The following is a 25,716-nucleotide window of genomic DNA, read 5'->3' as shown; positions in this document are numbered from 1 at the left end:
TTGCTTTTAGGTAATCTCGTCTGTGTCACCTGCATGTGGCAGGGTGACTGCAGTGATGATGGTGGTCGGGCCTGTGTCAGTCTGTGGCTCGAGGCTGGACTGTGCGCATCACCCTGTCCAGGTACAAAAACCCACAGACTCTTCTGGCATTTTTTAAGTGAGACAGTGAATATAGACTGCCTGGCACAGAGGCTGACATGTAAGAAGGATTCAATAAATGTTAGTGCTCTCCCTTCCCTACCCAGAGGGCAGATCAACGCTGCCTCTCCTTTCTGCTTGCTCACCACGAAGCAGGAGACTCAACAGACCCCAGGGACCATTTGGGCTGTTTCTGCCGCAGCCTGGGCACCACTTGTCCCCTGGAAGCGGGCTCAGTGCTTTAGCACTCTTACATTCTTCTTCTTTTTTCAATTTCTTTTTTTGAGGGGTAGGTAACTAGGTGTATATATATGGAGAGAGAGAGAGAGAGAGAGAGAGAGAGAGAGAGAGAGAGAGAGAGAGAGGGGTACTGGGGATTGAACCCAGGACCTCATGCATGCTAAGCACACACTCTAGCACTGGAGCTATATCCTCCCCTCCTTGCTCTTGCATTCTTAATGAGTCCACTGAAGTACGGAAATCACTTTCTTTTCTTCATCCATAGGACCCACTAAGGTCTCTGATTTCTTGGTGATTAACTGGCCAGGGGCAGACGTCTCCACAAGCAACAGTCTCATTAATTTGCCAACTCGCACCGTTTTCACAAGGGCCTAGATGGGGATGCCTTTTGATTTTGAATTAGAGTACATTCTGATTTTTAATTATTTTCTATCCTTCTGTTCACTGGGGGCTCCGGGCAAACCCCCTACTGTCTGAGCTCAATGTGTGGCTAAACTTTTTAATAGGAAGTTTTTGAGGAGGAAAATGAATCTAGGGCCAAGGTATTGTAACACCAATCCACAGGTACTCTTTAAATATTTAAGTGGCAGTGCACCGATTCACCAATCGCTGTAACCACAGAGAGACACATTAGAGGGAGGAACTGACCTATTGCTCTCCCAGGATATCTCACCTATGTAAGGAATTTCTCCCGGCTTGAGTTTAATTAATTCTAATTTTTACACTCAAGGGTCACTGCTATGAGAAAGAAATTTCATCCCCAAATTTAACCACTTGCCCCATACTGGTCAGGCACAATGTCTAAATTCTGACTGGCTGTGCAGACTTAGAGACTTGGTACAGATTTAATTATCTTCTGCTTAGAGATGTGTAGGGCAGTGGTTCTAAGCACAGAGTCACACCTCACTACCTGGATTCAAATCTTGGCTCTATTACCAACAAGCTGTTATCAGAGAAGTTACCTAACCTCTCTGGACCTGTTTCCTCATCTTAGAACAAGAGCAGTAATGACAATACCCCTGTCATGTGGTTGTGGTGAGACTCAAGTGCTGTGTAAGCAGTGGCTATTGTTACTGACAGCATGAGAAGTTGCATTTTGAGCACACACTCCTCAATGCTGAGGAGGTCACCTTGCCTTCTAGACCACCTGTCCAAGAAGTCTTCTCAGACAGCAGAGACCGAGGGGTGGGGGTGGGGGGCTGGGTGGGGAGATGAGCCCCACTCCAACTGGTATTGATGGAGGGGTGTCCTGGCGCAGGCCCCGGGCTGGGCTGGAAGATGAACGCATCTGGCAGACTGGCTACTCCGCAGGTGGTGCTCTTGCTACGAGGGGCCCAGCTGAGCACTTATTTGCCCATTAAAGCCCCATAAGTTTCATTTCTGCCCTGACACTCAGCGCCCTGACCACGCTGCCCCAGCACAGAGGCCTGTGGTTTGAGGGACTGTGAGGATGTGGCTTGGGGAGCGCGGGGGAAGCACAGAACACAGAAGTTACTGGCTGCAGCAACAGAACTCTCCCTTCTGCCAGGGCCGCCTGGCATGGACCTCACCATCATCACCCTGCCTTCTCAGCTGCCTGTTAAAGGCTGTAGACGACTGAGCAGAGAAGAAGGGGCAGGGGAGAACCCAAGATTGGGGACTTGGTTTAACGTACTTGTTAACCAGGGTGAACGTGGGGAGCAGTGGAGTATTGTTAATGCCATTGGCTCCCCAGTAGACGGAGCCAACACGGCACATGTGCTCTTTACCATAGTTGATCCAAACGCCTTAATTGAAGCATCGGGCAGCAAAGGAGAGGATTGCTTTTCCAAAGCTACCACTCGCCTAAATCTGAGAAACAAAGGAATTCATTACAATTTTAGGGTCAGATCTTTGACTTGATTTGTTAACTGGCCTAACTTACCAGTTCACTAAACCAGAAAACAAGCTACTTTCTATACACAATCTGTTAATTCTTTAACCATCAATGAGCTGTGGCTGCCTTAGACTGTCCAAGGTCACGTGAAAGAAGCCTGAAAACCAAATGCCTCCATTCTCATCTAGAAACAAAGTGGAAGTGAAATATGACTGTACGTAGCCACAAAAATGAGGAAGTAATGTCAGGACCATACAACTGAAACTCCAGAAAAAGAATTGAGGGCTGAGAGGACAGAGAGAAGAAACACTCACAAATATTCATCAATGAGAAGCACTGTTCTCACCCACCTCCTTTTCCTAAATAGCAAGGTGGCTTCTGTCTGCCAGAGGAAGGAGACAGGGGAGAAAAAAATCATATTTTAGTCAAAGAGGGGTTTGTTTATTTGTTTATTTATTTATTTATTTATTTATTTATTAATAAAAATCAATGAATTGGCTAGGCAATGCCTTTAGAAATTATTTTGGCAAAATAGAGAAGGTCACTGATTAGCAGACCTAGTAATGCAGGAAGAAGCGCCTTCTGGTAAATCTGAAAGACTGTGCCTGACACTTGACCATGCCCTGGTGGAGACTGAATGAGGACTGTCATCTTTAAGGACTTGAAAATGATTCTCAGACTAGCTCTGTCGACCACGGAAAGGGCTGTACTGCTATCTTTTCAAATATTCAGCTAGAAGCTCATGAGAAACCTAAAGGTTCCAATTAAACTGTTCTAAATAGACTGGATGTAGGTGTATGTGTGTGTATTTGCCTTTTAGCCTTGTTCCAAAAAGTGCTGAGATGGATTATTTGGATACACAAGTCACAATAACATTAATTAGACGTGGGTAGAAAAAGCAACAGGAATAACACAGGACACGAACCACCATGGGTTTGGAAAAGAGACTAAGTTAAAACTATCCATCCCAAATCCTCAATGCTTGCCGAAGGCGGTCTTCAAAGACATCTGCAGCCAAAAGGAAGATGGAATCTGTTACTTCATCCAATGTTCAGAAGATTTTAAAGAACTATTCTTTTGGGAGAAACACAGCTTTTCTAGAGACTAAGACCTGATAGAAATTTTGCAAGAGGACCTTTATAGAGAATACACTTTGTAACACGGTGAGTAATGTCCTGCATAATATTCTTATGGTAGACAAAACAATTCTCTAAGAGAAACTAAACACTCAGAGAAGGATGCCAGTTGGAAGGTTATTTTCAATAAATTTTTAGCAGTAACAGGGTCTTGTATCTTAGGCACCAAATGACACTGCATGCTGGTGGATCAACATACAAATTTAATCCAAGGCCATCTTTCCAGTCTTGTATTCATAGCCTTTCCAGAAAAGTGATAAAATTTGGCAAGCTTATCCAAGTCCTAACAATTCTACAAACCCATGCAAGTCTGCTTCTGGTGGAGATATCATGCGAACATATTCAAGCCCCGACCAATGGCTGATGCGGATCATTCTCTGAGAGTATCTTCTGATGGGATAGCGTGGAGAGAGTGAACTCCTGAGGTGTTCACATCTGGATGGAGGGGGCTGAGCTCAACCTTGTTCATTGGCCAGGGTGCCAATCCCAAGAGGGAATCCTTTATCAACTCAGTATATTCTGGGCAGTTCAACTCATCATCTCCCTGCTGACTTACAATAGGTCTTTATTACAGTAATTTGTGATTAATTGAGCTCCAAGTGACTTCTCTGCTTTGCTCTTTACTCCCCTAATCCAGCCCACGCACTGCTTCAAGTTGGACCCCCATTTCCTTTCTTGACTCAAATTCCACTACACATTCCCATGTATACCTAAGTTCCATCCATACCGGACAACTGCACTTTTGGTCCCTAAATACTGATGCTAAATACTAACTTCATGCCCTTGTTCATGTTCTTTCTGTCTGGCTGTTCCTTCCCCTCTCTGCATCTTCTTGGTAAAATAAAAACAAATTCAGACCTTAAGTCTCCGATAAAAAATGCTCCCTTGACTCCACAGCCTTTTTCTATTGCCCGGGACAGGATTCATTGCTCCCTCTGCAAACCAGTGTTGAAATCCTTACTACACGGCTATGTCTGCATCTTTTCTGCTGTGTGCTGGGACCGTGTCTCTGCCTGTGTCACCTATGCCCAGCCGTGTGTCTGACACACTGGCGATCATCTGCAAATGGATGATGAAGAAATGCTTCACACGCAAAAGCCAAGTTCAATTTGGGGCAAGAGTCATTGCTTTAAATCAGGGTGGATGATGGAACAGTCATATCTGAAGGGAACTAAGCTGTAAATATGTGAGCCTTCTCTGGGCTCTGCCCAGTACCTGAAAGGTTGTGGTGTGTTGAATGAGTGTGTTCTCTTGGATGGGGAAAAACAGGGCCTGGTGACTACAACAGGATGGAGCAGGAGGCTGAGGAAGCCCAGCTTGGCAGGTGACAGGTGGAGATGGTTAGAGGTGTAGACAAGTGTCACCACATGAGGAAGGGGAGTCAGAGGCTAGGAATGGGGAGTAATGGTGATGTGGCCGCAGTACTCAGAAGGGTGTCAGTGGGGAAGGTCTCTGGGGTCCCTGTGGCTGGGATTAGAGTCTCCGGCAAGAGCCCCCGTCCTAGAGGCAGGTTAATAGGCAGGGTTAGGAGGCAGACGAGCTGAGGCAGAAGCGGCCACAACAGCCTGGGATCTGAGATGAGAGCGAGACAGCAACAGAGATGGACTCTGAATGAAGGGTAAGAACCCAAGTCAGGACTCCGCGTACAGATGGGTGCGGGGCCGACAGTGCAGGTTGAGGGACTTGGGTGTGCCCTGGCGTGGGGACAGCACTGGCCGGAGCAGCGACCTGGTGGGGCCTGATGGCTAAAGTGACACAAGGAATGGGCTCCAGACATCTCTCATACAAAACGCTTCTTAAGAGTGACATCTAGGGGCAGGTGGCCTTTAAGGATGCTCATCAAACTGCCTGCTTTGTAGGGCTGTGTGTGTAAGAGAGATTATTGGTTCCTCTGATTTCTTCAGCTTTATCTGCCTTGCATTTGCCTACTGTGTGCAATGCACATCTTCAAGATGCTGGTTTCTACATATTTCACACTCCTTGAAAACTATCCTATATTGAAACCGCATGTCCTGTTGGCATGACTACTGCTCTGATTGGGAGAAAATACGTGACGTTTATGTCAGTAAGGAAATCTCTACAAAAATGTGATTAGGCACCAGATGACACTTACATATCTGTATGAATTACTAAAACATAAGATCTCATTTATTTCCTTCCTCTCTGATGTTTGGGTATTTAACCCGCATCTTGGAGGTTTATTAACTAACATCTGTGTGGTGCCCGAGTTACCACTGCATAAACTCACGGAATCTGTTGTATTGTGGGGAAGGAAGGTTTTAAGATCTTTTTTTCTCATGGAGGTACTAGGGACTGAACCCAGGACCTTGTGCATGCTGGCCATGCTCTCTACCACTGAGCTGTACTCTCCTCTTAGAAAGGAAGGAACCTGAGAGGTTATCTCGTCTCATCCAACTCCTAACCGGTTCAGGAACTGCTCCTCTGCCATCATGCCTTCACTCAGCAGATCTGTACTGAGTCCTTCCTAGTCTTAGGCCCCACGTGGGATCCAGGGCAGATGTGGCCCTGCTGCCCAGAGCTGCCTCTGGGAAGGGAGAGACAGGCAGCAGGAGGTGCAGAGACCTGTGTGCTTTGAGAGATGCTCTGAAAGCAACGGGCAGGGGGCTGTGACCCACGAGGGACCTAGTCTAGACACCGGCTCTGAGGGATGACATTTGGGCTGAGGGCAGTGATGGGCGTTCTGGGGTGGATGCCCGTACAGGGACAGCGGGACCAGGGGAAGACACGGACGAAGGCCACCCTGACCCAGTGAGCAAAGGCAAGCGAGTGCCATGGGGTGAGGCTGGCAGGGGCAGGGGCTCCCGGGCTCAGGGCCTTGTAGGGCCAGCACAGATGTTCAGGTGTTATTCAAAGTGAAGTGAGAAGGCACTGAACAGGTTAAAGAAAGGGAATAACATTATATCTGCTTCTTAAGTTCAGTTTTTAACCAAATTCTGATTAATTCACCACCTTCTAAAAGACCAAATACTTAATAGAATGAAGGAAAACCACTGAAATGTTGACAGTATTCTTTTTAGAAGGTGGGAGAGTGGGTCTTTTATATCCTAATATTTTAAATATTTAGCTCGCTTTTTTTTTTTTTAAAAGGAAGCATTTAAAATTTAGAAAAAGCCCCCGCATTCTTACATAAAAGTATATGGGAAGCCAGATTTCATTGGCCAGTGATATCAATGTATTTGCATGTGAGTATGGTCTATAATTGTTCAATGAAATTTGAAACAAAGGTGGTTCTAAAATACATTACCAGCAGGTAAAACATTGTTTTCTTCTATGTGTTTTTAGTCAGGGAGAGATTTGTTTTTTTTTAAGGAGAGTTTTATTTATCAAAATTGTCATCATTGCAGTACATCTGTTTACACCTGTGTACAGGATGCTGCTCCAAAGGCTGACAGATAGTCTTGTGTTCAAACAGCAGGCCCTGGTTTTGTGTCTTTTTGTAGTTACAGCTTGTTCCTGAACCCTCCCCTAGTTTAGAAATAACTCATGAATATGGCTCTGCTCCACCAGCGACCTTGGAAAGAAGAGGGAGGTGGGATAAAGCAGCGTCTACCTCTTTCTGTTCCCCTGACTCCCATCCTCCCGCCACTGGCGGAGGTACATTTCTAAGTCTCTGTGGGGAAGGTTCACCTCACCCTTGACAGAAGGGCTTTCCTCCACCCTTCCTAACAGGTTCTTCAAATGTGCTGCCTGCATTAATTAACCTTATCAATTCGAAATTAGTGATTCGCTGGAAATGAGGACAGCTTTAATTCCAAGTGTAAATAGCTACCGCATTTCCCAGCCTACCTCAAAATGGCAGCTTTATTATGCAAGATCCGGGGAGGCTATTTAGAGAGTTTAGACACGTGCTCCCTGATCTTGAAGGACTTCATCTCAAAAAGGGAGCAGGTGACTGAGACAGAAAAATCTTCTGGAAGGCTTAGCAGTATATAAAAAAAAATGTCAGCAGGTCTGAGTCAAACGATGAAAAAACTCCCTGATCATCGCTACTTTCTCATGTTTTATGTATTTCATTTCTGCTAGAGATCTCATTTCAAACAGGGCTTCTCAGTTGAGAAGTTTTCAAAGTTTGAAGACCCACTGTGATGTAGGTAACAATGGAGGCTCCATTTATTGAGTTCCTGCTGTGGTCTAGGCACTGGGCTAAGCATTCTATGTATTTCACGTAAATAAAGTCTAAAAAAAAAAAAACCCACGAGGTGGGTCTTAGAATTCCCATTGTACAGATGAGGAGACTGAGGTTCTGAAAGGATAAGTCATTTGCATCACATGCATAGCTATTCAGTAGCAGGGCCAGGATTCAAACTCAAGTTGGTCTGCTCCAAAGCACATCCTTTCAACTACAGTGCCACGCTAATCTGGGTTTAAGGCTCAAGTGTAGACATTTACAGGCACTTAAAAGAGTATGCTAATACTGCAAACACAGACATAGAAAAGCACGATAAAACTTATGGAGGTGTGATTTTGGTGGTACACACACTGCCTAGATGTTGATTTATTTTTAAAATTTTAATTAAAAAATTAAAAAAAATTTGGGGGGGAGGTAATTAGATTGATTTTTTAAAAATAGAGGCACTAGGGATTGAACCCAGGACCTTGTGCATGCTGAGCAAATGCTCTACCACTGAGCTATACCTTCTCCCCTTTTAGATATTTCTTTAATGAAAGGGGTTCTAATGGCTCAAGAAACAAGCTTTGGTCACAAAGGATGGAGAAATGCTCCTGGACGAGGAGGACAGACTGCCAAGGCTCAGAGTTCTTGCTTTGTGCAGAAGCTGCCTGGAGGGGGAGGCAACCTCTCTGTGTCCTCCCCAAGCCCCCAATCTTTTCATTAAAGAATAGTCTGAAACTTCAAATGACAACAAAGAAGATAAAGGGGAAGTCTAGCTGGGATTTTAGGGGTGACATGGGCACTATGGGGTCTATGGGAATGTCGTCAAAAACAGGACAGATGGACAGTCATTCTGGGGAAAACCACTGGGAAAAAGGAAGAGAACATAAACACAGAGACAAGGAGAGACTGTGGGTGAGGTCAGATTCCTTGTGTCTGTTTGACCCTTTAAATGGCACTACTGCTGCTGTATTTGTGCAAAGCTTGTCAGCTGCATGCTTCCAGGAGAGGAGAACGGAATATCTTCCTCCCTTTAAAGGGAAAAACTCTTCCAGGTGCTTTTTTTGTTTTGTTTTGTTTTGTTTGTGGAACCATTTTTCTCTTCCAGGAAGTTGTCAAAACATGGGATTTTTAACTTTAAAGAAAAACAGGACTGAAATGTGTCAAATCCCTGGAAACAGTCTTTAACCCAGTTGAGTTTACACAGAAAAACACACACTAAAAATCCTAAGACCATCTGGCCACGGAGATTTCAGTTTCTCTGACAACACCCCTGGAACTACGGGAGGGGAAGTCCGGTAACCACCACAGCAAACGTCAGCCAGGAGAACAAACAAGAATGGACTGGTTTCAAAACAATACATCTTAGTTCCTGTTCCACCAAACGTTAAGGCCCCTGTCCTCTCCCAAGGTTAACGTGGGACAGCACAAGTCCTGAGTGCAAATCAAATCATATTTAAGAGGCACGAGAGGAGGGGGCTATTTAAAGCAAACCTGAGATAAACGTGCATATAAAGTAATCACTCTGCTTCTGCTCATTGGTTTAGTGTTTGTATGGCGATAAAATAGGTTTACACCTTTTCTGAGTTACGTTCATTCATGGTTACTACTACATTTGCAAGAGTGAAAATTTTACTCCTCAGGTATTTGAAATCTGCTGTGATGGTCAAAAGTGGAGGTGGGTAGGAAGGAATGAAAGAGAAAGCAGAATGAGAAGACTCCCAGGGAGATGGAAAGACCCAGGGCAGGGCGGGTGTCACGGTGAGAGGGACAAGCCAGAGCTCTCAGACCAACCTGGAGTTGAGCTGACAAGATTTCAAATGAGAAGGGACTAATCTTTACAAAAGGAGACAAGCAAGAATCCTTTGTGTTGGTAACTGATAAACCTATGCCAGTGGCTAAAATCAAGCGAAACTCACAATCATTTGCAAGTCCTGAAAAGTACATGTAAAATTTAGATCTTCTAGGCAATGTCTTGATTAGGTAGATATTTAAAGGCTAAACCTGTTTGTCCGGTGCTTTTCCTGAAAGCACTCTTTTCAGGACCGCATCATCCTGGTGGGTTTTATTTGCCCATCCCACTGATTATGGAATACTTTTATTTGCTGTTTGGTTTTTGGGGGAGGATTACTGAGAAGCGTCATTTTGCACTTGGGGAAGGAACAGAGGAAATGGGGCAAAGGGTCATGCCAGAAGAAAGTGGGCAGAGGCGAGAGGAGCTCAAAGGGGAGCGAGAGGTGAGGGTGGTGGGCACCATCTGGTTGGTGTTTCCGGAAGGTGATCAAGAGGGAGGTCAGTTACCTGAAATTTCTGGAAGTGTAGGCTTGTCTTCTTTCCGGAAGTCCCCATCACAAACAGGAAGTCTGGGGTCAGCACAAAGGGTACTCTTTCTTTATTAATGCCCAGGAAACTTTTGTAATTCCCAAGAATGTGCCCGAAGTCAATGTGAAATAGATTTCCTTGAGGGAAGAAAATGTCTGACATCATTACCCTGGCATAAGCAGTTGCAAAGAACACCCTGATTTGTTTGTCTCTTGACATTTTTAAGTTGCCTGAAAATGAGCTATCTTGGGTGAGAGTGCTATTTTTACTCTGTTTTATTAGCAGGTGTGTGTAGTAGTAGCCACAAAGCACCCTTTGAACCAAGAGTAGTTTTGATACCCTTCTGGTGTTCTTTAAATGACAGCCAGATGCCATTAAAAAAAATTCTTGTCTCAGAATTACTTTTAGAAATATAAATCAAAACTCTCTGGCTTATATGTCATCATTACACCCAAGACTCTTTTATGCCCTTTAAGTAACTCAGGAGAGACTGATGTTTCACTCTGCCAGGGTGGGGTTCATCTTTTACTTTTGAGTTGCATGATAGAAATAAATCATTTTTGAATTTCGTTTGGGTCAATTTCTTTTTTTTTTTTTAAACTTTCTTTATTGAAGTATAGTTGATTTTTTTGCACTTTTTTTGGTTGTTTTGGTGAAGAGGTAATTAGATTTGCTTACTTCTTTTTTTTCTTAATGGAGGTACTGGGGATTGAACCCAGGACCTCGTGCATGCTAAGCACGCACTCTGCCGCTAAGCTATACCCTCCCTCCATAGGTCAATTTCTACCACTACAGTTCCCATCACCTCTTCTCATTAGTATAGCCCTCTATATACGTATGATGCATACGTATATATACCTCTATATACTTAGATGCATTATCTCTTAATTCCCACAGAGAGTTAGTGATTTACCCCAATATGGTGCTGTTTCTAGACTCTACTCTTAAATTGGTCCAAATTTTTTGGAGAAAAATTTCATGGTGTGTAGCCAGTACTGACACTGTCAGAGTGGACAGTGAACCAGTGAAGGGGGTAGGTTAGGAAGGCACAGCATTTCAGATTAAAGGATATCTGTGACTACTTTGTTGCTTCTCTGCACCATCGGACACTGCTGATAACACCCACTTGCATTAGCTTCTGAGATAGGACTGCCTTCTAGCTTCTGACTGGCTTGTCCTTCTGAAGTCCCATGTCCTGCATCTTCTTCCATTACTCACCCCTGGGTCCTTTCGAGAATGATCACAGCTTCTGTGTCCCTACACAATAATGACTTCTAGACATGTGCTCCAACCTTGACCTCCATTTAAAAATGTCTCTGTGCTGGGGAAGGGGGAATGGGGGGATTCGTGTTCAGTGGGCACAGAGTTCCCATGGGGCAAGGCGAAAAAGTTCTAGAGGTGGATGGTGGGGATGGTTGCACAACCAGGTGAGTGCAGTTAAGTATGCACTTAACACTGGTCAAAATGGTAGATTTTATATTATGTGTATTTTATTCCAGTTTTAAAAATTGATCTACAATACATAAACTCACCTGTCTCTGAGATCATAATATTGTCATTGTGTCTGTCGCCTATTCCAAGAACAAAGGTTGCCACACAGTAGCCAGCGCAGGAATAAACAAATCTCTCCACCGCTGCCTGAAACTAATTAAAATATGTCTGAACATTAGTTGTGTTTTAACTACAAAGAGCAGCATGAAGCTATTACAAAGGACTCCCCAAAACACGGTCTTCTGGGGATCATTTTCCAAGAGCAAGTCAGTTGTGCCTGGTTTCATTAGGGTTCTCTGGATTAAGTGCCAACTTTCTCACTGCTCTGCTTAATATTTTAGGTGAAGATACGATGAATCACAGTAGCCCAGGGAGGAAGCAAAGACTCAAAGGACAACAGTAATTTAATCAGAGTGCCTCTCCATGCATGACTTGCCAGCAACAATACAGAACCCATAATGATTCCGCCTTCATTTGTGAACATATGTTTTGCTTGTGACCACTTAAAGCATGCATGGGTTCACAAATGCACATGTATAACAGACTAATAAATGCTACTAATTATATTTCCTCCCCCAAAGGCTGCTAACCATGCAAATGAGAAGTGCTAATCCTGTACAGCAGAACTTTAACCAGCAGCCAAACAGCTTAACCGCACAGTCTGTGAAGGACTCAGCAGATGTACTTCTGAGGAATGGGACTGACATTCTCAGCATCCATAATTTACCATTGGGGTTAGGGTGCGATGGTGGTAAATTATAAATTACTTTAAAAGATCTGTTTCCCAGGTCGGAAGGAGTTTATACACGGTAAATAAATTTTTCTGCTGAACAATAGGCGATCATCAAAAGTGGTAACAAGTTAGTTCCCAGAACCAAATTTTATGCAAAGCAGGCCTCCTAATCATAGGAGAAGCAAATGCTCAGGGAGTTCTGAGCCGAGCACCTCTGTGGTACACAGATCCGCTGTGTCACCATGGGAAAGCACTTAAAGCCCCAGGAGCTCAGGAATAAGGGGCTTCCCCAGTGTGTCAGGGTGCGTGGCCCTGGCAGACCCCTTGGAACCGTGAAACCTCTACTGCTGTGTCATGACAAGGTGTCAGGAGCCTTCAGGGTGGGGAAAAGCAGGAGCCCACCTTTTCGTCAATGGGGCATTTTTCCTTGAGCCAGTGATTCAGGACTTCATCTTTAAAGGCGCCTGTGTTGCCCACCGTGCTTTGCTGAATTTTGGCGATCGTTGTGGCGTCTTTCACGATCTCGATCATTCCTATGGGAAGACACACAGAGTCTGATGCCAACCGGGGCTGAGTAACCTGACCCAGGGAGGAACGGCTGTGTCTCTGTTGGAGGGCGGAGAGCTTTCTCAACCAGGGGGATATTTTCCAGATTCATGCTGTTGGTTTTCTTAGGAGGAAGAGAAAGAAAAGGAGGAGGATACGGGACTGTGTAGGACCTGCTTTCAATATCCCTGAATGAAAAGAGGAAAGGGCTAGTTTTTTAATAAGCAAAAGCACGAAGGTGCTGGATGCATCTTTCCTCACTTGGCAACCTGGGTCTTTCCCTTTTCTAAATTACAGAGTCTAATGTAAATGGTTTTCTACACTTCTCAAGTTGGAAACTCAATTAAAAACCTGTTTGATTGAAATTAAGATGTGAAATGTCTGTAAAAGCACCTAAGAGCATGTAATAGCTTTGATAATGTGAATTCTGGGATAGCAAAACAAGTGACAGATCTTTCCATCTATTTTTAAATGCTATTTGTGAGAGAGAAGTTTAATGTGCAGTGAAACGTGTGAGTTCAGAGGTGGAGAAGTAGAGAGGAGGGAACAAGCTCTCACTATGGTCATTTCCTCATCAAGTCACAAGGAGTTCAATGGTGCATTCATGTATTCTCAGCATGTCTGCATTAAACCGAGAGTTACATTCGCCAGCATTGGAACATTTTCTTCCTTTTTCTATGGATTATGATTGTCATTTGGCAGTTATTAAATGCCTACACTAAAGGGATTATCCTTTAAAACGAGCTGAGTGGTCTGTTCACCCCGAGGTAACCACACACCTATTTTGTCACCAGTTGAGATGCATCCATACGGCAGGAGGCACAGATCCAAAGACTCAGTCTCCCAAATGGACTCCATGATTCGTAGAATCTGGGCATCAAAAGACAAAAACATCTCCATTATCAGTGTATATTTTTCTTCTCTGTTAAAAACAACAGCAACAGTCTTCTCTGGTAACACAAGGTATTTAAGTGACCATAAAATATGTAAGCAACAAATGTGCTCTTATTTATCGACCTGGTACTCTCAAGTTTCTCTTTCTTGGAAGCCTGTCAGTTTTGGTCCCTGAGAGGTACCTTGGGAAAGAGGATAGTTGGATTTGTTTTGGGGGAGGTTTTAGCCATGATTCATCTATTATTCAAATATTCCAAGTTATGTGTATTTTACCACAATGAAAAAGGTTCCACTAACACATTTTTATCCATAAGGCACTCACTCTTGGGCTACAACCGATGCAACAATAGCAGTAACAGTGGTGATGACTGACATTCACTGAGTGCTGATTTACGTTGATCCTTTGCACTAACCCCTAGCATGGACTGGATAATTATTCCCATTATGCAGGTGAAGAGATTAAGGCTTAGACGGCTTAAATAACCTGCCCTTACCTGCCAAACTGCCTCAAAGATGGGGGGAGAAAAAGCACTTAAACGACAAGTGCAAACTTCCCCTCAAAATGAGAGGAACAACACAGCTATGTTTTGTGATTTTGAAGTGCCCATGTTCAAATAATTCAAGATTCTGCAGATTTACTGGAGATTTAATAAACTCTCAAAAGCTTTGAAGGATTTCTTTTCTTTTTTCTTTTTTTTTTTAGTAATTACTTCCAGGATAATATTCATACCGTTCTTTTTTTTCAATTGAAGTATGGTTGATTTACAATCGTGTTAGTTTCAGGTGTACAGCATAGTGATTCAGTTATATATATATATATAAAAAAAATATATATATATATATACACACACACATATACATATATATATTCTTTTTCATTATAGGTTATTTTAAGATATTGAATATATTCCCTGTGCTGTACTGTAGGTCCTTGTCACATACTATTCTTGAAAAGAGAGCAAAAGGTATTATTGTTATACCAAAAATAAACAAAAACAAGAACATAGAGATGAAAGCATGATCTCTTAAATAGGCTACATTTATGGGGAGAGTATAGCTCAAGTGGTAGAATGAGCACATGCCTAGCATGCACAAGATCCTTGGTTCAATCTCCAGTACCTCCTCTAAAAATAAATATATAAACCTAATTACAAAAAAAAGAATAGGTTACATTTAAATCAGTGTGGTTTGCCTATTTTCATTAAATCATACTAAATGTTAGTGTTACCTCTACAGTATTAAACCATTAGGGTATGGAGAATATTACTTTACACATTTGCAAAGCTAAAGTTTATGTTAGAAAATATGAAAATGGTCAACATTGATACCTTCCCCGTTCACCTTCTGTTCTAGTATCTGTTTACTCTTGTTACTGAACTGCATGAATTCTCCAGTCACCTGCCTGTTCATCTTCTCCCTGCTTCCTATTAATCATTTACTTGAGTTTGTGTACATGGATATGAATCAAAGGTGATGGCTCCGAGGAGAGCACCTGTGGGTGCGTAGCTGTGTCTGTGGAGATGAATACGGCGCACACTAGGGGGTCAGTGTGTCTCTACCCTGTGTCCCACACTGGGAGTGGGGCATGCAGCAAAGAGGCAGGGTGAGGGAAGTGCAGCTGGCTGTTTGGGAGTGCGGACATGCACCTCCTCGGAATGGACAGAGCTGCGAGGCTCACTAGACTGCATATCCATGGGCCAGTGGAAACTGTTCATCAGGTAAAATAGGGGAACAGCAATACAGTCAATAGAAGGCATTTTTAAAGATCTAACAAAGAATTCTCTTCTCAGGTAATTGAAAAAAAAAATTCCTTAACAGTGGCCCACCTGTAAAATCAGCATGTCTTGGCGCAGATCGTCACCGTGTTTAAAGATAATTCCAATTGTTTCGTTTGATAGAGCTGTAGGGTCAGCACATTTAAACTCAAGCCACAAGGGCTTTTTCTTGGAGGCCATCACTTTACATTTTTCAATCTGTAAGAAAACAGCCATAAGCTTCCTACACACAATTGAACACATATTGTGGAGACACACATCTTCTTGCAAAGCATCACTGTAAACAACTAGGACCCAGTCCCACTTGGAAAATGATTTTCAGTGATTTGGGTAAAAATGCCAAAGGCATTTTCATCAAATAAAAAAAAAAGCTAGTGAGAGGAATGCACACTGCTTCAACCAGTGGTTCTCAAAGTGTGTTCCAAGGAACCCTAAGCATCTGTGGCGGTGCCTGAGATGCGTGGCACCTCTCATCCTCTGCACACCCCACTCCCATAGGACTCCTGCACGTCTGTGTCCCCTCTAATGCAGAGCAACTTGGCTGTTATTTGTATATATATTTGGCCTCCCCCTAAGATTTGCATTGAAAAAAAGAGTTCTGTTGTTACCATAGTGTCTAAAAACTGTTGTTGCAGAATCAACTGCAATATAATTCTAGGCCAAATCTAACAGGATGAAATTTAACAGCCATCATTGGAAACCTAGCGCAGGTACAATGCCTATCTCCTGTCCCAATCCCCCATACATGTAGATAAATTCAAGGTGTGGGAAATGTGGCTTAGCAGCCACTCACTCCAAAAAAAAAATAATAATAAAAAATAAAAATCTTAGGAGTTTTAGCCAAAAGTGAATTGACCATGGATCAATAATATGATGTGCTCTTTAAGAAAAGCAAACATAATTTGAAGTTGTATTAATATATCATTATTCCTGTTAGCCTCTAACTTCATGCTGACAGTGGATAGTGTGTGCTTTTGCTATAGAGCCAGTTTACTGCTAAGAGGATGTAATATTAAAACATGGATCAAAGACTTAAATGCAGGAATTAAAACTACAAAACTTTTAGGAAAAAACATTTGTCACATTGAATTGGGCAGTGTTTCTCAACTTCGGCACTACTGACACTTTGGGCTGGATAATTTTTTTGTCATTGGGGGTGGGGACTGTCCTGTACATTGCAGAATATTTGGCAGCATCTCTGGTCTGTACCCACAGGTTGCTGGTAGCATTCTCCTGGTTGTAGCAATCAAAAATGTCCCAGACATTACCAAATGTCTCTTGATTAAGCAAACACTTGTTAGGACACGAAATGCATGAACCGTAAAAGAAAAAGTGATAAGCTGGACTTAAAGTGAAAACCTTCTGCTCTTTGAAATACACTACTAAGAAAATGAAAAGATAAGTCACAGACTGGGAGAAAATATTTGTAGACTATATCTGATAAAGGATTTGAATCTAGAATACAGGAATAACATAAATAATAAGAAGAAGGCAACCCAAATTAAAAATGAATGGAAAATGTGAAAAGAAACTTCCCAAAAGAAGATGGCAAATAAGCATGTGAGAAGATGCTCAACATCGTTAGGGAAATACAAATAAAAACAACAGTGAGATACCACTTCACAGCCATTGAATGGCTATAATTAAAAAGACTGATGTTAAGTGTTCGTTAGGATGTGGAACAATGAGAACTTGCATAAACTGACAACTGTGTCATAAAATAGCACAGTGCTCATTGTAAAATGGAAAGACAGTTTGGCAGTATCTTATAAACACACACTTCCCGTATGACCCAACTATCTCACTGCTAAATATTTACTCAAAAGGTGAATAGAAAACAAATTGTGGTATTGCCGTGCAAGGGAATAGGACTCAGTCATAAAAAGGAACAGACTGCTGAGACACACAGCAACACGGATGGATCTTAAAAGCATTATGCCAAGTAAAAGAATCCAGATATAAAAACTACATACTGCAAGATTCTACTTCATGACATTCTAGAAAAGGCAAAATTTCACAACAGAAAGCAGATCTCTTATCTGGGACTGGGTGTGGAAGAAGGAAAGGACTAGTTACAAAGGGATCTGAAAGAATTTTTTCTCAAACATTTCAATGGAAATGTTTTGCATCCTAATTGTGGTGACAGTTATATGGTTGTATGTATTTGTCAAAACTCATTGAACTTAAAATGGGTAAATTTTATTGTATACAAATGGTTCCTCAAGAAAGCTGATTGAAAACAAACTGGATGGGAGATTGTCTGGGGGTTGAGGTTTATAGTATCTAGTGTTTAGAGAAGGGTTTGACAAAAGCCCATTGGGGACTTTCCAGCTTCCCTGTCTCTGTATAGACATCGGCTTTAATCCACGGGGCCCTGAAAAGTATGTGGAGCCACTGTCAGGACACGGTGACAACGTGAGGACATTAAGGCGATACCTACCACCAGTGCTCCTGCTTTCAGTCCAGGATCATATGGAACTCGGAAGCTCTGGGGGAGATTCAAATTCTGGAGGTTTTCAAGCTTTTGCTTAAGTTGGGAAATAACTGTAATTGTCAAAAGGATACAAGAGTTATGTTGAGTTCAAAAAATTAGCCATGTCATCTATCACCCTTCCTGAGGCCATGTGCATTCACAACATTCTATGTATTTGGTCTGGTGTGGAGCAGGAGGAAAGGGGGTAGGTTTCTGTCTTTGAGGAACTAACCATTCAGGGTGGCAGGATACATCAGGCTCACTAGGGGCTCACCGGGAGCGATATAACCACGTACATACACTACAGCAGGGGTAGGAATAGCTGAGTATATAAGGAATCTCGAGACGGTCAGGTGGAGGAGGATGTTTTAAGGATGGTGATAGGGAATTGATACTGTAGTTTCCTTTCCAACAACAAACTTTAAACTGCCATCTGATTTGGGGAACAGACATTTGAAGGCCGTTTATTAAATGGAATTCGGTTAGGGTTTGGTAAATTCTTTTCAAAAGAGGAAGTTAGATTGTGTGGAGATGATATGACAGCTTCATAATTCTAAAGGCAAAATACATACAAATTACTGCCTGGATAACAGACAGACTGGAGGCCAGTACAAATATTTCCCTGTCTTGCTTACAATAAAAATAAAAGTAAGATTATTACTACCATTATTATTTTTAGGAGAGAGCATTATGGGTGTATTGGAAAAGAATCAAAGGAAAAAATGGAAAATCAGAATATTCAGATGTGTAAAATACTGGCTGAGTATGTTACTGAGTGCCCCTTAAGAACCACAGTGCTGGATCTAGATATTACAAACATGAATAAGAGATATTTCCTAGCTTCAAGGCTCATGTAGTCTAACAGACCAGAAAGATGTGTTAATGACCATAATTTAATGTAGTATCCACCAAAACCTATAGGAATACAGATAGAGAGTGATTACTTTTCCTCCTTAGGAAAGAAATCCTGGAAACGGCTTCAGAGAGACGGTGATATATATATATATAGGAAGTACTCTGATTATATATACACACACATATATATAGCTATATATGATGTATATGTCTATATATATACAAAAATTTAAAATAGTTTCTCAATTCATTATTTTAAAAGACTGAAGATTTGAAAATTATATGCATATACTGAAAGATGGGGAGAAAAGGATAAATATTTGGAAATAACTAATCTTCTGTGTGTGCATGACTATTCTTTAAAAAATACATCTTACATCTTCATTGTGCTGTTTTAATTTTTCAAAGCGTTTGCTATCTGTTATCATAAATTCATCATTAGAACGTGTATATGGTTTTTAAATATATTAACTTGTAAAGGGAGAACTTTACATTTGCTTCCTTCATGAAGACAGAAGAACAAAAAATCAGTTCTTGGCTACCTTTTGGAAGTTGGGACTTGGCTTCTAGGAGGAGGAAGAATCACAGGGGCGATGGCATTGGAGACCAAGGCATTTGGAAAGAGGACCAAGAAAATACAGCCACCGTACCTTGGGAACTGACGTCATACTTTTCTGCAGAGAGTGATTTAATATCAATGGTGACTTTCTGTAACATGTCAATTACTTGGACTTGTTGGGTGAAGTCGTGCAGCATGGCCGTGCCACAGCCCCTTAGATAGGCTTCCAGAATCACTGCAAACCTCTGCTGATAGTGCCTGGACTGGGCGATCTCACTTCTCAAGAACCAAAACAAGAAGTGACCAATTCTTTTGTTCTGAGAGTGGAAACAAGAAGATTGAAATCCTTATGACTCATGCTCGAGATCTCGGCCAATTCTGAACAACTTTTTAAATGTCACGACGCTTTTAGCAAAATAGAAGTACTTACTCTTAAGCCACGCTTCAGCAGAAACCTGGCCAGGGCGCTGTCATGGTATGGTTCAAATTTCACAGCCTAAGGGAAGAACACATTGGCATTTGTAGGACTGCCTTCTCTGTTGGTTAATCAAGAAACAGGAAATGGAGAAAAACTGATGGTCTGCCTTGGAGGGTTTCTATGGATAGGGTGATGAGAATCTCACCAGGCACAAGTTCAATCCTTTCTTTTCAAGGGCACTTTGGGCCAGAGTGAACCACTTGCTTAAGGACCAGGATTAGAAGCCAGAACTCTTGACTCACAATCATGAGCTTTTGATAACGGCAAAGACAAAGAGGGGAGGGCTTCTGTTCCCATTAAGGGCTTACCTGATTTATTGGAAGGATAGAAGGGAAAGATGGAGATGGCTATAACAAATCTATAAAAGTGGAAGGTACGAAAGGTTGTTGGAAAGAAAACAGACAGTGGGAATACTGTACATGTAGGGAGGAAAAAATATTTGTTGGATGTGAAGATCCTGAAAATCCCATTGCTTCTCTTTTATTCAAGATGTGTGTTTGGCGTCAGACTGCAAGTCACTGAGCTGCTCCCCGGTTCTCACTGCAACAGAGTGATCATTATTCCCTACCATGATGCAGCGTATACAGAGCTTTTTGCCCGAAAAATCTCTTGTTTTATATGATTCCTCAGGCTTAGTAGTTTTTAGTAGTTGTCATATCACTTGGCTAATACAGAGATATTCACGTAGGTGACAACGCTGAGACTGAAGGAAAAAAACAAAGTAAAAATTAGGGGTTGGACCAAGAACAGGGCTGGGGCAGGGGGCTGCCCTTCACTCCCCTCGCTGTGGCCTGGCCAGTTAAAAAAAAAAAAAAAGTGAAAAATAATTAAATTATGGTGGGTGCATGGATATTAGTTACATCATATTTTGTACTTTTCTGCAAGTCTGCAATAGTTCGTAATTTTAAAGGCAGCAAGACTAACAAATATTGTTTGACTATTAGAGGTGCATATATAGAGTTAAAGGGTAGATGTCATGTACAAGCATTAATAGAGGTTTAAAATTAAATCTCTCAGAGTATTTCCTTTATAAATAGACATAGTCTGTCCAATTTTCCTAAGGAATAGGAGAAATGCCCATTCTATTCTGTGTATTAGGGACCCAGGGCTTTTTGGTATGATTTATAATACTAACTCTGGTTTTCCAGTTTGGAAATGATCAGAGCAGTAGTGACCTGATAATATTTCAGTTATCTCCATGTTTTTGAAGATGTGGTATGCTCAAATAGGTGCCACTGTAGCTGTAGCTAAGATCTTAATTCTGAGAATGTGGTTATTTCACCACTGGTACTCACTTAAGAAATGTTATTGAGTTTCTAACCCAAACGTGAGTCTTTCTGACCCTCTTTATGTTTCACTTCTGTAAAGACAATGCATATCTCAACTAGGAGATTATTTTAATCAGGAATCAATGAGTCATTTGGCCATACCTGAAAATGTCTCAAATAGTGTTATAAATGACTACTCTTCTTCAAATTTATGACCACAGATTCAAGATTACTATTACTTAGTGACCTCTTTCATTTAAGCATTTCCAAGAAGAGCACGAATCATTCTCCAATTCTGCAGCGTTTACTAGTGAAAACGGCAACGTAAAACAATTCACGGCAGCCTTGGGACTTGGAAGAGATCACATGCAAATTTGTTTTATGTTTTTTATTAGGGAGAACTAGACAACTAAGGATACCTGGATTATTCTAAAATTTCGTTAGCGTTTACGGCAACATCTGAACTCATGGGCAGAGAGAAATGTTGGACATATTTGGTCGATGAGGCTAAGGCCAAATATATTGTTTCACGTTTCTGCCTGATGGGAAGATTCAGAGTTAAAGTTGAGAGTATCCAAAATTCACATCAGAAAACTCCAGAAACTTCCTTTAAATGGTTAGACAGTTTGGTATCCAACATATAGGCTGGCTAATCCTAAGAATCTCAGGTCAAATATCACCTCCTCAGAACTGTCCCTGGCTTCCTCAGTCTAATCAGGTGTCCCCAGGCCCCTTGACTATTTTCTCAAAACACTCTGTAGCTTTCCCCCGAAGCATTTGTCACAACTTGTTATGAAATATCTGCTTGTATGTGTACTCCTTTAATGTTGGTCTTCATGCACCACAAGCTACACTAGGACAGTCGGGCTCTGTTTTGATCACAGCTCTGTCCCCAGCAGCTAGAACAGGGGAAGCACTCGGTACATGTTGTTGAATTAATGAATGAACACATCTCCACTCTAAAATAGCATTTCTCTCCCTGTTCCTTTTCTTCCTCTTCCTTGTAAAGCAGCATGGTGTAATTTGAGAATGGCTGTAGTCAGACAGATCTGTTCCTCCTTTCTTTAACTTCCTAAGAAAATCTTAGGCAAATGATTTCGTCTCTCTGGACCCCAGGGAAAGGCCTGTGAAGGGGAGTGGAAACACAGTACCAGTCCTGTCTAAAGAGAGGGGAAAGAGAGGGGCTTTCAAGGTCCCATCCGGATATGAAATGTCACTCTATGAATTGTGGTAAACATGATCAGGGAGTATGACCTTTTTTTCTCTAGGACATGCTATCCTGTCACTGGATTGATGCAAGAAATTGGGAGGCAGTGAAAAGACCAGAGCCTGGAGTCAGACCTCCTGGGTTTGAACTTGTCTTTCAATGTCTATGACCTTGAGCACAGTACTTAGCCTCTCTGTGCCTTGGTTTCCTATATATAAACTACAAATATTAACTTGACCTCCATCAGAGTTGTTGGGAAAGTTAAATGTGGTAACACAGAAAAGGCATGTAAATCACTTAGAGCCTTGGCATAAGGGAGCATTCAATAAGTCAAATCTATCATTAATATAGTAAATGAGTACAAAGTATTCCCATGGGGCCAGTTCTCCTAAAAAGCGGAAATGTTAATGTCATCAAAATGCTGGTCAGCAAGCCCTCAAAGGCAATAAAAAAAGTACATGGAAGAGTTTACTGCTTTTTGAGGTAGTTTGGTCAGATCTGCTTTGACTGATCATGTCTCTCTGGACAAAGGGCATTTGAAGACAGATGAATGGGGTGCCTGTGCACATGCAAACGAATTCCTGGAGATGAGTGCTCCACTGACAATGCCAGCATCCCCTACCTGGACCAGCTGAAGCAGGTAATGTAGAACGTCGTCGTCCTCTAAGCTCTCCAGTTTCTGAACTGCAATGGCTCTTACATTTTCATCTGAAAAGTTGCAGTCCAGGAGTTGCATGGTTAATCCAACATCCAAAGCACTTTGATCCCAGACCTCCCTTCTGGCTAACAGTTGGTATGTTTTGGCTACAATTTCTTGCTGTCCCCATTTCACGGAGCTAAAGAGCTTAGGATATGCTTTGGGGTCCTTAAGGCTTTCATATCTGAAATGCCAGAGCAATTCTTTGTCTTCTGCTGTGAGAGGGTTAAGGGGATCAGTGGCTATGATTGCCTCCAGTTGTTTCCGAAGCTGATTGGGCATTTCGGCTCGCACCCGATCCCCTTCCGGGTCAGGGGTGGGCCGATGTTTAGGCAAGGCTATGGGGTGACAGTAATTGTCTAGAAGAATGGAGATGGACATTGAGTTCTCCTTGTCCGGGTTGGTTGCCGACGTGAGCTTGTCAGCATTGAAGCTTCCATGGTCTTCCCCCTTCCCCGAGAGCTGCCACATGTGGAGCACGTACTCCCCATGGCGCAGGAGGAAGCGGTGGTCTATTAGCAGCAGGTTCACATAGTAGAGAAGCTGAGCTTTGCCTTTGGACTCAGGACTGGGGGTCTCCGCAGAGGCCTTACCAGACAGTGCTGGAGCTTTGCCGCAGTAGATTTGGAGGTTCAGCAGGGCGCCTTTGGGTAAGTCTTTGATCTTGATACTGAACTCAAGCCACACGTTCCAGAGCACCTCCTCCGTGAAGGGTTTGGGGCTAGTTCTTCTTTGGCAAAGGACTTGCTGCCCATACTGGATGTTTGCCTCCACATAAACGGTGAGGTCAGCATTCCGGGGCAGGATGGGGATGTCAATGCCTCTGATCTTGACCCTGAACTTGCGGTCGCAGTCCCACAGGGACACGGTGAACACGCTCTCGTGGTCCTTCCCATGGATGGTCAGCTGCTCATGGTAGCCGGTGACTCCTGTGCAGTCATCCACCAGTGGCCACTCTTCCTTACGCACCTGGTCCAGGTCTGGGTTCGGAGGCGTGTCCAGCACCAGGTGAATCTCTTCCCCGTTCTTCAGGCACTGCCTCACCCACTGGAAGTTTTTGATGGGCGTCTCACCTACCAGGTACTCATCCCGGCCACAGACGCGCAACACAAAGTCTTGTTCATTCTGGCTTTCGGGGATATCCATCAGAGACTTCTTCTTGGCCATCTTGGTAAAGAAGCTATGGAGGATGGTGCCTGGGGTGTCATCCGCCGAGACCTTGATGGTCTGGCTAGTGGTACTGCGATGAATGATGATGAAGATGCAGTTGTTGGTGATCTTCTTCAACAGGTACTCCGGGAGGGGCTTGGATGTCACCCAGGGGTGCATGGCGTAGAGCTTGGGGTCCCGGCCGGCCACCTCGGCCATGCGTGGGGTGACCAGGCGGCGGCGCGTGAACTCCAGCTCGTCGTCGTGCACGTTGCTGACGTCGGTGACATCGTAGCCGATCAGGGCGTTGAGCTGGCGCTGGAAAGCCAGCGTCTCCTCTGAGGGCATGCTCCGCTGCACGAGATGGATCTGCCCAGGGCTGCGGTGCAGCACCTTCCAGTAGCGCAGGCAGTCCAGGGTCTGCACCACCTGATACTTGTCATAGATCTCGTACCACTGTCCCTTCTTCTGGTAGAGCAGGAGGAAGTGATCGGGGCCGAGGCGGTGGTAGAAGTCGGCGGCCACGCTGGTCTCCAGCGCGCGCAGCCACACCTGGGCCTTCATCTGCTCCACATTGCCGTGGCTGGCCACGTGCAGCAGCGCCGTTTCGGGGGTCTTGGTGTTGCGCTGGCTGGTGGGCAGCACGAACTCGATGGGGATGAGCTCCATGGAGGACAGGCTGGCCGCCGTGCTGCGCTGCTTCATCCTCCGGCGCCTGCGGCAGTTGTCCTCTCTCAGCACCACGGGCGGTTCATAGTTCTCCAGCTCCATGCCCTGTGCAACCTGGCAGCGGAGAAACACAGGGCTCTGTCACAGGGAAGGCACTTGCCCTTTATATTCTTACATGAGCTGGCAGAAGGAGACGGTGTAAAAGAATGACAAAGAGGCGCGCATGAAGATACAGGGGCTTTGGGGTCGCGGCCCAGGGATCCTGGCCCCTACGACTTAGACTCTGCGGGACGAACTCTTTAAATAATTTCTGAGCCTGTTTCCCATCTGTCAAATGGAGTTAGCAGTACCTCAGCGGGTAGAGGGGAGAATTAAATTAGGGGACATACATGATGATTATGGGCTGTGGATAGATGGGGGTTCATTAATTATTCATTCTACTTATGTTTGAAAATTTAATTTAAAAAAGAGAGGTAAAGCACTCATCTAGCACAGTGTCTGATGCACTATAAGGGCTCAAGCAGTAATTGTTAGGCATACTGAAATGCTTGGTTGAGTCAAATAATCCAGTTAAAGGATTAAGTCCGGTGCTGTGGGAGAAGCTGACTTTCCCCTGCCCCCCTTTGGAAACAAGCCTTTGACTTGTTTGCTGTCTGTTCCGTCTCACATTTCCTGGGGGACCCAGACACCTTACTCAGCTTGCCTCACAGTCTCTTTTCAAGCTGTCTGGATCAGGTATCTGCTCCCTAGTCAACTTCCTGTCCTTTTTTTCTTTCCTTTTTTTAAAATTTTTTTTAAATCTTTCTAGTTAGAAGAAGTAGTCATTGTCACTGATAAAACTCAAAAAGATCAGAATTGGTGAAGTGGCACTGAAGAACATTTGCAGATATTTAAAATTGTGAATCACAAAGTATGTTAGCATCTTGGCTGTCATTGCTCCATTAAGGCAGTATCTTAGGGGAGTCCCCAAGGCTGTAGTCTCTGAGTATGAACAGTCAGGTAATTTTAACTTTGTACCAATTCATTCCATCTACCTTTGGAGAAGCCACAGGATGGAACGTAGGACCAGCCATTTGGGCCCCAATCAATGACTTAACTT

The 25,716-nt window shown here is 43.2% G+C and overlaps 1 protein-coding gene and 1 long non-coding RNA gene across 6 annotated transcripts in view; one reads left to right on the top strand and one right to left on the bottom strand.

Annotated features, from left to right (window-relative positions):
- Positions 1-25,716, top strand: part of LOC135321764 (uncharacterized) — a 208,035-nt gene that overhangs the window by 30,080 nt on the left and 152,239 nt on the right. The gene's annotated exons all lie outside the window — the stretch shown is intronic.
- PIK3CG (phosphatidylinositol-4,5-bisphosphate 3-kinase catalytic subunit gamma) overlaps positions 1-25,716 on the bottom strand; it is a 35,805-nt gene that overhangs the window by 8,679 nt on the left and 1,410 nt on the right. For all 5 annotated transcript variants that reach the window (XM_010984835.3, XM_010984833.3, XM_064487690.1 and 2 more), the window contains 9 exons: positions 22,725-24,731; positions 19,580-19,645; positions 19,241-19,466; positions 17,703-17,806; positions 15,314-15,460; positions 13,373-13,463; positions 12,450-12,580; positions 11,356-11,467; positions 9,803-9,960 (listed from right to left, as the gene is read on the bottom strand). In XM_010984835.3, the coding sequence (XP_010983137.2) occupies positions 9,803-9,960; positions 11,356-11,467; positions 12,450-12,580; positions 13,373-13,463; positions 15,314-15,460; positions 17,703-17,806; positions 19,241-19,466; positions 19,580-19,645; positions 22,725-24,719 (3,030 nt within the window). In that variant the 5' untranslated portion in view covers positions 24,720-24,731. The remainder of the gene's footprint in view (positions 1-9,802; positions 9,961-11,355; positions 11,468-12,449; positions 12,581-13,372; positions 13,464-15,313; positions 15,461-17,702; positions 17,807-19,240; positions 19,467-19,579; positions 19,646-22,724; positions 24,732-25,716) is intronic.

This window comes from Camelus dromedarius, chromosome 7 (genome assembly GCF_036321535.1).
Source record: "Camelus dromedarius isolate mCamDro1 chromosome 7, mCamDro1.pat, whole genome shotgun sequence".
NCBI lineage: Eukaryota > Metazoa > Chordata > Mammalia > Artiodactyla > Camelidae > Camelus > Camelus dromedarius.
This window is presented reverse-complemented; position numbering and strand designations above follow the sequence as displayed.